General features: G+C 41.2%; 1 protein-coding gene across 10 annotated transcripts in view; it reads left to right on the forward strand.

The window, feature by feature from the left end:
* Positions 1 to 15601, forward strand: part of ADGRB2 (adhesion G protein-coupled receptor B2) — a 609344-nt gene that overhangs the window by 487311 nt on the left and 106432 nt on the right. For all 10 annotated transcript variants that reach the window (XM_040337071.1, XM_040337074.1, XM_040337076.1 and 7 more), the window contains one exon: positions 11580 to 11774. In XM_040337071.1, the coding sequence (XP_040193005.1) occupies positions 11580 to 11774 (195 nt within the window). The remainder of the gene's footprint in view (positions 1 to 11579; positions 11775 to 15601) is intronic.

Here is a 15601-nt window from a genome sequence, read left to right on the forward strand (position 1 = left end):
AGAGAACATGTTCTCTATTTCCTCGCCGAGATCCTCGTCGGCTTCCTCGGCCGAAAGTGTACACACGGCCGGGTTTCTCGGCAGAATACGGCTCCGACCGAGTTTCTGGCTGAATTCTGCCGAGAAACTCGGTCGTGTGTACGGGGCCTGACAGATTCATTATGTATGTGTTACCATGTATTATGTTATTTAGAATTCTTTAATGCATGCATACATTAACATATTTCTTATTGAACCAAGCATCTGAGGAGTTACTAAAGCAGTTGGGGTGTTATTTCCCCCATAAGGGCTAAAATGCTTTTAGTGTAATTTGTGCCGTGTTAATTGAACTGTTATATTGACGTCTGCCAAAATGTCATAAGAGGTCTTTTTCAGTAATGACTGTGGTGTTCTGTACTATGACACAAATGTATTTTGTGCAATGACCAGTTCTTCATTTATAAAGAAGCCTCTGTGAGGTTTGATTTAATATTGTGACTCATACTGGGGTGAAATATTATAGGACAGTTGCCTGCCTAATTACTATGTGCTATTTAATTAAAGTCCTGCTTTCCTATGGTCTATGTTCTTCCAAGGGCTGTATGGGAGTTGACAGCTGCTTCTGGTGGAATTAATACCAGCATTCATACAGTTTTTGTGGCTAATTTCATAAAAATTGCAGAACCAAATTAGTTATAGCATATAAGTCAAATACATTTCATTAAAATTACAATTACTGCTTTTACAAAACACCAGGCTAATGCAAGCGTTTTTGGAACTTGTGTCAAAATGTTCTCTTTTTCTGTTACTGTGGCACACTAAAGCTAGGCAATATAAATATTTGTTTGCTGATGATGACATGTAATTGCTACATTCTATGTAACTGGCCCGCTCTTTGACACAGCATTCACTCCGGCTCTGTTCATCAGCGACAGATGCTAACGATTTTACATTCGGCCACGTGATCCCCATGTATAATGTTTCTCTCAATTGTAGCTTCTAATGCATTAAAATGGTCTGTGAATGGAGACAGAATGATATTTCCTTGTTCGTGCAGCTAGGAATGCAGATTGCATAAAAAAAATAAGCCAGTGTGTCTCACAGCAGTCAATTAGACTCAAAAACATTGTAGAAAATCACATTTTTATTTTAGACACGCAACTGCTTGCTGGTGTTCATTCAGATGCTGGAACATACACTCTTATAGCAAACAAACCCATGGGGGGTGGACACAATGGGGGTTATTTACGAAAGGCAGATCCACTTTTCACTACAAGTGCAAACTGCAAGTGCAAAGTGCACTTAAAATTGCACTGAAAGTGCACTTGGAATTGCAGTCACTGTAGATCCGATGGGGGACATGCAAGGAAAATAAAAAACAGCATTTTAGCTTGCACATGATTGGATAATAAAATCAGCAGAGCTTCCCCTCATTTCAGATCTACCCCTCAGAGCTACAGCGACTGCACTTCCAAGTGCACTTTTAGTGCAATTTCAAGTGCACTTTGCACTTGTAGTGCAAAGTGGATTTGCCTTTCGTAAATAATCCCCATTGTGTCCACTTAGTAAATATCGCGAGAATACAGTTTGGTTGTCCATTCACAACTGATGTGCTATCATAAGTGCTTAAAGTGATTGTAGGCAGAATGTTTTTTATCTTAATGCCTTCTGTGTGCAGCAGTCACCCTGAGGCCCCGTACACACGACCGGTTTTCTCGGCAGAATTCAGCCAGAAACTCGATGGGAGACGTATTCTGCGGAGAAAACCGGTCGTGTGTACACTTTTCGCCGAGGAAAATGACGAGGATCTCGTCGGGCCAAAAAGAGAACATGTTCTCTATTTCCTCGTTAGTCAATGGGAAAAGTTGGCTCGCCGAGATCCTCGGCGGCTTCACAAGGAACTCGACGAGCAAAACGATGTGTTTTGCCCGTCGAGTTTCTCGGACGTGTGTACGGGGCCTAATACTTACCTGAGGTCCATCTAGATCCAGCAATGTTGCAGGAGTGTCTCGGCTGCCCAGGACTCACATGCTTATTGGCTGAGAAAGCAGTGTGGTGCCATTGGCTCCCGCTGCTATCAATCAAGGTCAGTCAGCCAATGAGGAGAGAAAGGAGGTGGGGCCGGGCCACAGATCCATGTCTGAATGGACGAAGGCAGCTGTGGCTCAGCTTGGGTGCCCCTAAAGCAAGCTGCCTGCTGTGGGGAAACTGAACAGGAGCGAGGGGCTATGAGCACCGAAGAGGGACCCGAGAAGAGGAGGATCTGGATTGCTCTGTGCAAATCTACTGCAACAGAGCAGGTAAGTATAACAGGTTTGTTATTTTTAACTAAAGGAAAACAAGGCTTTACAATCACTTTAAACTAAGGTAAAAAATATTCCGTTCTCCCCCTTTCTTACAGCTTCAAGTACACATTGGGGTTGATTTACTAAAGCCAAATAGACTGTTCACTTTGCAAAGTGCAGCTGCCCCCTGCAAGTGCAGTTGCTCCAGAGCTTAGTAAATGAGATAAGGCATTGAATACCCAATCACGTGCAAGAAAGAAAATTATTTAAAAAAATGAATTTTTGCTTGCACATGATTGGATGATGGAAGTCAGCAGAGAATCTGCTCATTTACTAAGCTCTGGAGCAACTGCTCTTGCAGAGTGCAACTGCACATTGCAAAGTGCACAGTCTTTTTGCTTTTAGTAAATCAACCCTGTTTTGAGGTAGACAGACCCAATAAAATACTGGTCCTCACTTGGGGATTCATTTACTAGAGGCAATAAGATTGTGCACTTTGCAAATTTGCGCTCTCCAAGTGAATGAGATAAAGCTTCACTTTGCAAAGAATACCCAATCACATGCAAGGGGAAAAATATATTTTTGCTTGCACATGATTGGATGATGTAAGTCAGCAAAGCTTTTGCTTATTTACTAAGCTCTGGAGCAACTGCTCTTCCTGAGTGCAACTGTACCGTGCAAGTCTATTGGTAAATCAACCTCTTGCTAAACCCAGGACCCTGAACTCACTATATCTGGTCCCCCACAGTACACAGAACCTGGAAGTGCAATTATTTTAGTGAACATAAACTGCTTAGTACATTTTCTCATCAGCAGTATATAGCAGTCTTGTGACTTTGATCATTGTCAGACTAAGCACTGGTTAAAGCTTTTAGGAGGGGTTTTCATTCTCCTGTGACTGTCCTATGAGGCTGCATGACCCTTAACTTTCTGTCTGGACAGTGCTGATTGGCCCTGTGTTGATTACATGCATCCTCTCAAATTAAAAATAAAAACTCTATAGCAATACACACCAAACTAAGAATGTACAGAATACCTCTTAGGGCTCTGTTCTATCAGCAGTTGGATTTGGTACAGTAAAAGACAGGGGGGATCAGAGAAGACAGGATACATTGGTATTTTTACATAATGCAGAGGAATAACACCTTAGGTTCCACAATGAGTAGAACAAGCATGCTTTACTCCATATACAGGAGTATTTTACTGGTGTGGGTTTAGTAGCTCTTTAAATACCCTTTAAGACTTTATAAGACTTTAAAGAACTACATTTGGGGCTTCCAGATATTCACAGGTTCTTGACCTATCTAGGTATCAAGTTCTGTTGGAAGGGGAGATAGTATTTAAGGAATGATGAAATATATATTCTTGCATTGATACATGGGGTGCGCACCAACAGCTGTACCTCTGCTCCCACTGGCAACCATTCACATACACACATCCTCAATCCTCGCCTTTCAACAGCATAGGCAAACATATCAATGCCCTTTCTTTTTAAGGTAGATCTGCCAATATGTTGCCACCCTATCAGGTCTTCAGATTTGAAAAAATATATATATTTTATTTTTTACACTGCCTATACAGTAACAAACATTATCATTTTCAGTGTGATCACCATGATAAGCCATGGTGGTCATGTGATCGGGAGCTATGCAGAGGGGTATCCAATTCTCTCTGCAGGATCCAGGTGTTCTAGCAGATCCATCCTCTTTCAGAACCTCGGCTGAAGTTAACAAAAGTTGGTAATTAGCACCTATATCACAGTGTGCTGCAGTACACTCATTTTCATTGACATGCACTGCGTTAGGCCAACCTATGAATGGGCTGCAACACACCTCAACACACTAAAATATAGGCAATGGGGGTTATTTACTAAAGGCAAATCCACTTTGCACTACAAGTGCCAACTACAAGTGCAAAGTGCACTTGAAATTGCAATGAAAGCGTACTTGGGCGTGCAGTCGCTGTAGATCTAAGGGGAACATGCACGAAAAAAAAAAAAAAACAACAGTTTAGCTTGCACATGATTGGATAATAAAATCAGCAGAGCTTCCCCTCACTTCAGTTCTTCCCCTCTGATTTATCGCGACTGCACTTCTAAGTGCACTTTCAAGTGCACTTGTAGTGTGTGCTTGTAGTGCAAAGTGGATTTGCCTTTCGTAAATAACCCCCAATGTCTGCATTTTTGATAGCACAACCTACCGCATTGGCTTTGGTGCACTGGAGGGCATGTGTGTTTTGGAGGTGCACAATTAATAGCACCACAGCGCATCAATGCACATAACTTACTGCAAGGCAAGTGGTGTGAATGGGCCATCAGGATTGAAATGCCTGAGAATTTAAAGAGGAAATGATCTCTGGAAGCAGTGTGCCAATAAAGAAGGGGGCAGAGGACAAAGTACTAATCACCAGCTTCTTGTAGCTTTCTGGTTACATTGTGATGTCCCCAGAGCTGATTATTCCTCAATTAATGCCTTAGCATGCCTTGTTCTGAACTGTCTTTGATGAAGTGGCCATCTTGGTAGAGGTAGAGATTTAATTTGTCATGTCAAAGCCTTCAGCAAGGGGAACAGTGAGCTGCACATTAATGACTTGACCAAATCACACTCTAAATCGCCTAAGCTTAGCTGTCTGATACAGCAGTGCTGTAAATCTCACACTCATAGCTATGGGGCTGCAGGAACAAGAGAGACCAATCATACTCATGTACTAGGAAGTATACTGTTTTTTCACGAGGTGTCCATTTTAATATTCATGGCAGGCATTTTAAGGGCGGTTATGAGGCTTTAAAAAACACTGCTTAGATTTTCCTTAAACACAGGGTATTAATGCAAATGTGAGTCTCTAGGGTGTTTCATGCTTCAGTGCTCATGATTCTTTTTCATGATTCATGATATTTTTTGAGGCATGTGTATTATGGTAAGTATTATCTATGGCAAGATGATGATTCACATTTTGTATCAAAACAGGACAAGATCATGGTTACACGTTTTCAAAGTAGCCCGGGGCACCTTGTTGGGGTTTGTTCAGTCTATAAATATACTGTATACTTGAACAAGGGTGGACCACGCAATTTGTTTTCCATCACCACGACACAGCTTGTTTTCACTAATGCACCAATAAATGCATCATTTATTTCCCACAGCTGTGTAAAAGACCTACATCTATATCCTTTACATATCAGCCGCAGCTGATAATGAGATAATCTGCATATAATTACAATTTGTTCCCTCCTTGTGAGCGGAAAATGTGTCAAATTTATTATCTTTTTGACAGCATTATAGGCGCCAGTTAAGGTTTACTATTTGCCATTTATATCTAAGGTTCAGTAGCTATTAAAGCTCTGTCAAGGTCTTTTTTTTAGAGATGATAATATTGCAAAGCCAATACTAATATTCATTTTTTTTACAGATTTTTTTTTTTTTTTCAATGTTTCTTCTTTAAGCTTCTAGGAATTACTAGCTAATTTGTTGAGTGAAGTAAAGGTGCTTGTATGGTTGCAAAAGTTTATGAAGAATGGTACTTTTTTTCTTATCGCCAGATCGTGTTGAACTGCCATATTAGTTCTGGGGCAATAGAATACAAAAGTTGGATTTTACTCTTCCTCCAATTCACAAAATTAGGATCAAGATTGATTGGAGCTAATGAACTTATAAAGTAGCACATACTTTACAATTATTCAGTGTCTTACAGTAGAACTATAGACAACCCTTTTTTTTCCACTTTGGATAGAGCAAATAAAAATTATAACTCTTTGATTCCCCATTGGGGAATTCCCAGGGATTTCCTCTCACTTCCTGTTTGGCAGGAAGTGAGAGGAAATCCCTGCAAATTAAAGGAATTACTTGCCCCCCCCCCCCCCGGTCACCAGAACTAGCGTTCCTATTAAAAGATTTCCCCTCTCCCTCCGGTAGCTCCAGTATGCACAAGTTGATTTCAGTTGTCTGTGTCCTCGGCCCTGGAATCCAAGATTTTTACTTTGGCTTTCAGTGTATGCAGGTCCATCGAGTGCTGCTTCTGTACATCCGGCCGAGGATATACACTGCTCTGCCTCCATCATGCGTGTCATGTGTCCATATCCCTCCGAATGACCCCAAGCTCCGTGTAGACGTGGTCCATTTTCTCTGTCAGGGTGGTGCGTCAGGCAGTGATCAATTGCATCAGAGAACTCCGGTGGAGCCGCAGGAGGTGTGTGAGCCTCTGCCATCAGGCACGTCTCCTCAGTCTGCGTGGCACAGGCGCATTGTTTTTTAGAGAGGAACCCTTCCTTTTGGAACTAGGCATGTAGAACAGTTTATCTGTCTTAGCTAGCAGTGCAGATTTCAGCCACCCCACACCAGTAATGACCAGGATACAATTTCTAAATGACGAAGCAGTACTACAACATGTCTGCTCCCTGCGCCATCGTGGACACGCCCCCCTCCCCTCTATTACTTTTCTGTCGACAACCTAAAATTTGAGATTTTCCTTTATTTTCATAGTCAATGATAATGGTAAACAGGACAAATAGAGAGGGTGAATCATCCCAATGTGGGCACAGACAGCAATAAAAACTGACAGGGGTTCTAATCCCTCTCCACTCCAAAAAGTTTTGCATTTAGTTATACTTAGGCAGTCAGCTCATGAGCCAGAATTGTTATGCAATGCTACTTCAACGATATTGTAGAAATTGTAGCCTTCAGTTAGCACTAAAAGTGTCTCTCTAAAGCCATTTTTTGTATTTAGTTTTGGATGGCGTGGTGAGGAGTTAGAACCGGAGTTAGTTTTTCCCTAATTCCCTATTTCCTAATACAAGGGAAGAAAAAAGTCACCAGCACTATGGCAATATTCTTATCACATGATTAGTGTGAAAATTCAGCTGATATATGAACGTTATTAGAATTTTTTTTGTCTTAAAGGAGATTCACTTTGGAGAGATTTCCTCTCACTTCCTGATGTGTCTACAAGACAGGAAGTAAAAGGAAATCTCCCTGGTGGGACACAGATGGTAAAAACAAAACTCATCAAGGGTTTTACTTATTCCCTACCTAATTAAAATAAAAAATAAAATTTGTCTTAAGATATAATTTCATTTAAAATGTTGTAACTATTAGTGGAGTTCAGAGAGGGCTCTAGAAACAGCCTTTTAAGAAAGCATTCCATATTGAACTAGACATACTGTTTTATTGTTAGATTATTAAATAATAAAATTCTGTTCCAGGTAATTTTGAAAGCATTCTATATTTATGAATGTGTATGGTTTATTTATAAAGGGCGATCATTGTATGCAGCTCTCTCAAACCTCTGGTTTACAAACAAGGGCAAAGTGCATAGTGTGATGAAAAATATATGAAACTTTAGCTAGCAAATGGTTCTTGAAGTTATAGTGCACAACTTAAGCAAGCACATCAAAGTGGGCCTTTGGTGGTTCAGGGTAAGAAAAGACTTACTACTGTGGAGTTGAATCACAGTCTCTCTTGTCACAAATAAGAATAACTATTATATAAGCTACAAAAATAGCAGAATAGTATCATGCAAATCATACCAGTCCAAATCTCTGTATATGACCAAACTTTTGAAAAAAGTGGGGGATAAATAACGTTGATAATGACAGCATGGCCGAAGCTACGTATGTAGGACTAGCAAAATCATTACGGTCTTGAACTTTTTTTTCCCGTTTTTTGTTATGCTGTTTTCATAATTTCTGTTGTTTTTTTTTTGTTTTTTACTCTGTGTTGTTTTGTTAAAGCAAACGGGGGCTGAGGCAGGAAGTCTACCAGATGCCAGATACTGCCAATCCAGGCCTGGGCCCAGTTTTGGGGAGTCACATAATCCAGGACCAGGATACACTAATTCTATTTGATTTTACTTACAAACCAAGTGCCACGACCAATGAACTTTGCTTTTTGGCCCTTTAACCACTTAAGTCCCGGACCATTTGGCTGGCCAAAGACCATTGTATTGAGAATCAGAGAGACACAGTGATACCATCGCTGGGTCTAAAATAAGGTATGAAAACAGAAAGGTTTTATTTACCACTTTAGCCCCGGAAGGATTTACCCCCTTCCTGACCAGAGCACTTTTTTCGATTAGGCACTGCGTCGCTTTAACTGTCAATTGCGTGGTCATGCGACGTGGCTCCCAAAAAAATCAACGTCCTTTTACCCCACAAATAGAGCTTTCTTTTGGTGGTATTTGATCACCTCTGCGTTTTTTATTTTTTGCGCTATAAACAAAAAAGAGCGACAATTTAAAAAATATATATATATTTTGTACTTTTTGCTATAATAAATATCCCCCAAAAATATATAAAAAACAACTTTTTTCCTCGGTTTAGACCGATATGTATTCTTCTACATATTTTTGGTAAAAAAAATCGCAATAAGCATTTATTGATTGGTTTGCGCAAAAGTTATAGCGTCTACAAAATAGGGGATAGTTTTATTTTTATTTATAATATTTTTTACTAGTAATGGCAGCAATCAGTGATTTTTATTATGACTGCGACATTATGGCGGACACATCGGACACTTTTGATGCCATTTTGGGACCATTATCATTGATACAGCGATCAGTGCTACAAAAATGTACAGATTACTTTAAAAATTACACTGGCAGTGAAGGGGTTAACCAATAGGGGGCGCTGAAGGGGTTACGTGTGTCCTAGAGAGTGCTTCTAACTGTAGGGGGGATGGACTATGTGTGACATGACACTGATCAGCGCTCCCGATTACAGGGAGCTGTGATCAGTGTCCTGTCATTAGGAAGAATGGGGAAATGCTTGTTTACATCAGCATTTCCCCATTCTACCTCTTCATGAGACGATCGCGGGTATCCCCGTGGACATCGAGTCCACGGGACCTGCAGTCGGACTCACGGAGGTTGCGGCGGGTGCTTGCCGCCAGCGGCGCGCGTGCCCACAATGCAGCATCTTAAAGGGGACTTACAGGTGCACTGGTCCTTAAGTGGTTAATCATCCTCCCTTGCCCACACATCAGGTTGCACCTGCATCATCTGCAGAGCAATAAATTAAACTGGTTTGGCACTGTGGAAGTCATGACATGAAAGTCATACAACTGGGCTGAGACTGCAATGTGTAATCTACCACCGCTGTGATCAAAAAGTGAGCAGGAGGCCTTAAAGGGGTTGTAAAGGAAAACATTTTTTTCCCTAAATAGCTTCCTTTACCTTAGTGCAGTCCTCCTTCACTTACCTCATCCTTCCATTTTGCTTTTAAATGTCCTTATTTCTTCTGAGAAATGCTCACTTCCTGTTCTTCTGTCTGTAACTCACCAGTCACCACCGTAATGCAAGGCTTTCTCCCTGGTGTGGACAAAGCCTCTTGAGGGGGAGGGGGCGAGCAGGAGTGTCAGGACGCTCACTAACACACAGCTCCTTTCTCTATCTGCAAAGTAGAGAGTGTCCTGACTTGCCTGCTCGCCCCCTTCCCCCTCAAGAGGCTTTCTGCACACCAGGAAGAAAGCCTCAGGCCTCGTACACACGACCAGTTTCCTCGGCAGAATTCAGCTTCCGACCGAGTTTCTGGCTGAATTCTGCCGAGGAAACTGGCCGTGTGTACACTTTCGGCCGAGGAAGCCGACGAGGAGCTCGACGAGGAAATAGAGAACATGTTCTCTATTTCCTCGTTGTTCTATGGGAGCTCTCGTCCCGCCGAGCTCCTCGGCGGCTTCAGTGCTGAACTGGCCGAGGAACTCGATGTGTTTGGCACGTCGAGTTCCTCGGCCGTGTGTACGAGGCATCACATTACAGTGGTGAGTTGCAGACAGAAGAACAGGAAGTGAGGATTTCTCAGAAGAAATAAGGACATTTAAAAGCAAAATCGAAGGATGAGGTAAGTGAAGGAAGACTGTACTAAGGTAAAGGAAGCTATTTAGGGAAAAAGAAAATTTCCTTTACAACCCCTTTAAATGTGGCCAAAATGCCAAAAACATTTTAATAGCAACATAGGGAATGATGTGGGTCTGTAACATGTGTCATTGTATGTGAGATGTAGGGTTAATTGTGAAATGAGGATTGGGGACATAATGAAGCTATTTATTTGGTGAAATCTTAGGACCCTGGTCCCCTCTATCCCTACTGTGAGTCCTACTTGTCTACCTCTTTCTCTTGTATTGTATATTATATTGATGTCTGTTGAAGAACTAATGTACACCCACATAGGATGACTCTTTCTGTGGATTAGTCCCAAGTATCTCCTAATAGCCAGATTTGAAAAAGATATATATGGGCATGATATAGGCCACTGCCAAAGGGAAATCTTCCAATATCAGTCGGTTTTCTCTAAACATAATTCTTTGGGTAAAATCCATCAACCTCCTTGGGCCTCGGATTCCAAGTCACATTGGGTCAGCATACAGTCAATGGTCGCCGGTTCACTGGCTATATTTTCTAATATCATGCCCATATATATCTTTTTTAAATCCGGCTAATAGGAGATACCTGGGATAGAAGCCTTGTACACACAACCGAGGAACTCGACGGGCGAAACACATCTTTTTCCTCGTCGAGTTCCTTGTTAGGCTGTCGAGGAACTCGACAAGGCAAGTTTCTCCATTCCCCTCGAGGAAAAAGAAGACATTTTTTTTTTTTGGCTCGAGAAACTCGGTCGTGTGTACGAGGCCTAATCCACAGACAGAATCATCCTATGTGGGTGTATATTAGTTCTTCAACATACATCAATATAATATACAATACTTGGCAGATTAGAACTGGACTTACAGTTGATTTATTGTCATATTTTGTGACCTCTCTCGAAAGCAAAAAACCCTGATGAAGGGATTTACAATAAGATCCTGAAACGCATCGGGTGAAACATTAAGGAGATCTACACCAATTTATACTAACTGAATTGTTTTTATTGTCTATTATGGGTTTTATATGATGACATATGTGACTATTAGATTTTAACTAATTACTTCAATAAACTCATGAGATTTTCTATACACTTTCACAATTTATTTTCTAAGTTGCCTTAAAAGCCCCACCCCTGTGTGGGGGGTATTTTGTTTTCAGTAATCTACTTTTGGCGTGTTGGCAACAAATGGGTCCCTTTAGGTGAAACTCGCTTTTTCAGTCTTTCATATAATGCGCTTTTACTTTGCAAAGGGAAACTGCAGTCAGCGGATCTTGTACAACAAATTGGCATAAACAAAGTAGCAGATTGGAAAGAAACAGTATATTTTTAGGACTTTAAATGAGGCAATGGCTGTTGAAAGGCCAATGTCTCCATCCCTGGTATTTGTATATAAAGGGGGTAGCAGATTGGATGCATATGTCTACATATAATAAAATTGATCTGAAATCTCTTCTATTTCACAGCTCCGAGAACATTTGGCCAAAGGTCAGCGTTTGTTGGCAGGGCAAGGAATGAATCAAGTAGTTCGAAGTATGTTGGAGCTGGTGTCAACCAAGAACTACTACAGCGGAGACCTTCTTTTTTGTGTTGAAATCTTGCGAAATGTGACTGACACTTACAAAAGAGCTACCTATATACCTTCATTTGAAGATATTCAGGTAAGAGAGATTTTAGAAGGATTGTCTCAAAAAATGCATAGAGTGTGCTGTCTAAATACCTACAGTTAGTAACAAAATTTGCTTCAATATAGTATGATATACTATATTCCATTTCCAGAAAGAGATTAGTGACTTGTGATAATGTATTAACTTGACCTGTCAAAAAAAAAGAACTTGTCCATTACCACTTAGAGCAATTGTTTTTTTGCACACATGTAAAAATCTGCATTTTTGTCTATTCAAATTACCTATAACCTCAGAACTTTATGAATTTTCTAAAAACAGAGGACCTGTAGAATAAAATGATAGTGTTGGAATTTCTTATGTTGTAAATTAACAGTGATATTGCTGATATCCACGTCCCCTGCAATATTTTGTCATCCCATTATAATTCAGGAGCAGTGCAGCATCATTGTCAAACCATCACAGAAAACGTTATTACGTGGACTTCACTGGCAAGCTCAACAGGGTTTTTCGTAGGATATTGTGACTAGAGTGACTAGAAGAAAACTGTAAAAGCAGATACTTTTATAATTAAAGTAGCATTAAACCCACAATGTTATTTTAATTTAACATATTGCACACAATAGAATAAAGTATTTGTTAGCATTCTTACCCCAGCCCTTGCAGTTCACAACTTTCAATGCGGCTGGCTTCTCATCTCTCGGTGCTGCTTTCCTAAACTTTTGGTCTTCACTAGAAAGAGTTAACGGTGGACAGTGCAGTCTGTTAGATTGGAAAACCGGGAATGGATAAGGAAAGAGAAGCCAGGGAGTGCCTTGCCATCGTAAGCAGGGTATACACCTTTCACAGATCAGCAGGGACTGGCTCAAGTTTCAAAGTATGTACTGTATATACCTCTCTGTTCAACAGAAGATGGTCATTAGTACACTAGTGTTAGCCCGCTAAAGAGTGAACCATGGTAGATTGCTTTTAAGAGGGTATTTGGCAGGCAGTGAGGAAAAAGATTTGTTGCCTCCTTACTGCCTGTTTTAACCCCTAAAAGGCCCAATTCCCTTGAATTATCTGTATTTAGTGGGCTGTACTGCTTGCAAAACAAGACAGGGGTTTATTCTTGCATGTGCATACCTTTATCCACTGCATTTGCAACTTAAGAGTGTTTTTAGAGCCCCCGACTACTAGTGTAAACGAGCCCTCATTATCACTTTTTTTGCTGTATGCTTGTTCCAGGTTAGTGACTCTAAGGCCCGGTACACACGAGCAAACATGTACGATGAAACCGGTCCGTCGGACCGTTTTCACCGTACATGCCTGCCAGAGGGCTTCTGTACGATGGTTGTACTAACCATCGTACAGAAGTCCGCGCGTAAACAATACGCGGGGCGTGTCCGCGTCGTCGCCGCGACGATGACACGGCGATGACGCGGAGACGTGGGCGGGCCTGCCATTTAAAGGCTTCCACGCATGCGTCAAAGTCATTCGACGCATGCGAGGGACGGCGGGCGCTCGGACATGTACGGTAGGTCTGTACTGACGACCGTACATGTCCGAGCGGGCAGGATTCCAGCGGACGGTTTTAAAACACGTCCAGGAATATTTGCCCGCTGGGAAAAGGCCCGGCGGGCAAATGTTTGCTGGAATTCGGCCCGCTCGCGCCTACACACGACCGAACATGTATGCTGAAACTGGCCCGCGGACCAGTTTCAGCATACATGTTTGGTCGTGTGTACGGGGCCAAAGGGCCCTTTCAGATGTACAGAACCCGTGAGGATCCATACATGTGTTTCTGCTTGCTCAGCGGGGATCACGCCGGCAGATGACAGGGCGGTCCCCACACACTGTGCAGGGACCGCCCTGTCAGATCTCTGCTCTCCCCTCTGGGGGATCGGATGAACACGGACCATCTGTCCGTGTTCGCCTGATCCGCTCTGCAGACGGATGGAAAAATAGGGTTTTCCTCTGTCTGCAGAATCGGAGCATAGCAGACACCGATGAGATCGGGTGTCAGCGGATGTTTTTCCGATGACACTCGCTATCCCATAGGGATACATGTATGTCCCTTTTTCATCTGTAAACGGATGAATGAAAAAACAGACATACGGTCCGCTGGTGTGAAAGGGCCCTTAAAGTCTTGACACCAGACACAGCCAGGCAGCTAATATTCTTAAAGGGGGGTCAGCTGTGGCAGCTTCTGTACTTTCTTTAACCATTTATTGAACTTGCTGGTTGTGGATAGCAATGTGCATTGTGTAGACAACAAATTTGTCTTGGTAATTTTTAAGAGCCCATTTATATCATATATATTAAGCAGCTTTGCTCAACGCAGTCCCAATGCATACACAAGGCAATTTGCCTTGAGTCCTATGAGTTCAGTTCAAACCACAGTGCTGGAGTGAGGCACTCTGGAAAACAAAAGTAGTTAATGCAAAGCATGTTGTCATGCAGTGAACGAAAATCAATTAAATGTAATTTTGTGACATTTTAGTAAAGTTAAAGAAAAAAGAAATGGCACAATACATCGTGGCAAGGCATCGGCACACCAAAGCAGCTAATGTGCCTTTATCATGGATGTATTACTACTTGGTATGTGCTCAGAGAAACACATACAGTGATATGGTCTGAATTATCAGAATACGGATTTTACACAAAAATTGGTCACTTGAAATAAAGTTATGTAACAATTCCATTCTGGAAAAATTACCCTTCCAAGATATTCTTAGTATATAAATCTGTGCTATGTAGGTGGTCCGCAGTTCCATTTGTACTCCTTTCCTATTGGAATAACACTTTACAAAGAAGGTATTTTAAAAACCGGAACCTAAATGGAAAAGCAAAAAAAAAAAAAAAAGAAGGCAGATAATGTTCTTCTATGGACCTTCACATGTGCTCCATTTTTCTTTGCTCTAGTTTTCATAAATCCTGAAAACATTCGTTTTTTCCTGTTGGCAGTGCATAATACATAAAAAGTTAATTATTCTTGTTACTCAGAGCAACCAGCATTAAATTGTCATTTTCTTAATGCAAGTTCCTCTCATACAGAGTTCTCTTTTGAAATTTGGCACATGTTTATTCTTGATGATCTTCCCTTTGAAACTAGGCAGATATTTTCCCATGATATATCAGTTTACCTCTTGATTCTATCTTTACTTCGCTCTTGGTTTTGTTTATCATATACATTGAATAAAGTAGCCAGCATCACTGTTTTTGATGCCTGGTCATGTCCTCTTGTCTGTTGCACATTTTACTGCAGGTTCTGGTACGGAAGGCTTCTTGTAGCTCCATACGTAACATGCAGGCCGAGCCTGTAAGTGCTGTCACAGTGAGTTGTAGCACAGACATAAAAGGCTCTTTTGCTTGTTAACAGAACTCATGTTGTGTATAATGTGATATTACAACCGACACACTGTGCTTTTTAGGCTGCTCTCTCTCATTATTCTGTTGCCCTCTTTTCTTAATCCTCCGCAATTTTTTTTCTTATCTGTGATTTTTCTCTTATCGTCTCTTTCATTTTCCCCAAATATCTTGTTTATTCCATCTCCCTTTCAGTTGTCTGTGTCGCTTTACCCTTGAGCGGAATATTCTAGTATGATTAAGATTTTTTATTTTTTTTTGTCTTATAGACTGTGTGACTTCACTTATATCACACATTTTTATTTTATTAAACAAGCTAGTTTGCCCTTTTCTACACTTTGCTTTTCTTCACAAGGTGCAAAGGCAGTCAACTGCACATTCTCCTTCCAAATCTCTGCAAAAGACACATGCAACCAGGATACAAAACAATGCAATAAAAAGTCTGTCATTTTCCAGCGAAGGAGTAACATAGCACTTCAAATTAGCATTTTATGAGAAACTGCTGGATTAGTTGT

The sequence above is a fragment of the Rana temporaria genome, chromosome 2 (assembly GCF_905171775.1).
Source record: "Rana temporaria chromosome 2, aRanTem1.1, whole genome shotgun sequence".
NCBI classification, from domain to species: Eukaryota; Metazoa; Chordata; class Amphibia; order Anura; family Ranidae; genus Rana; species Rana temporaria.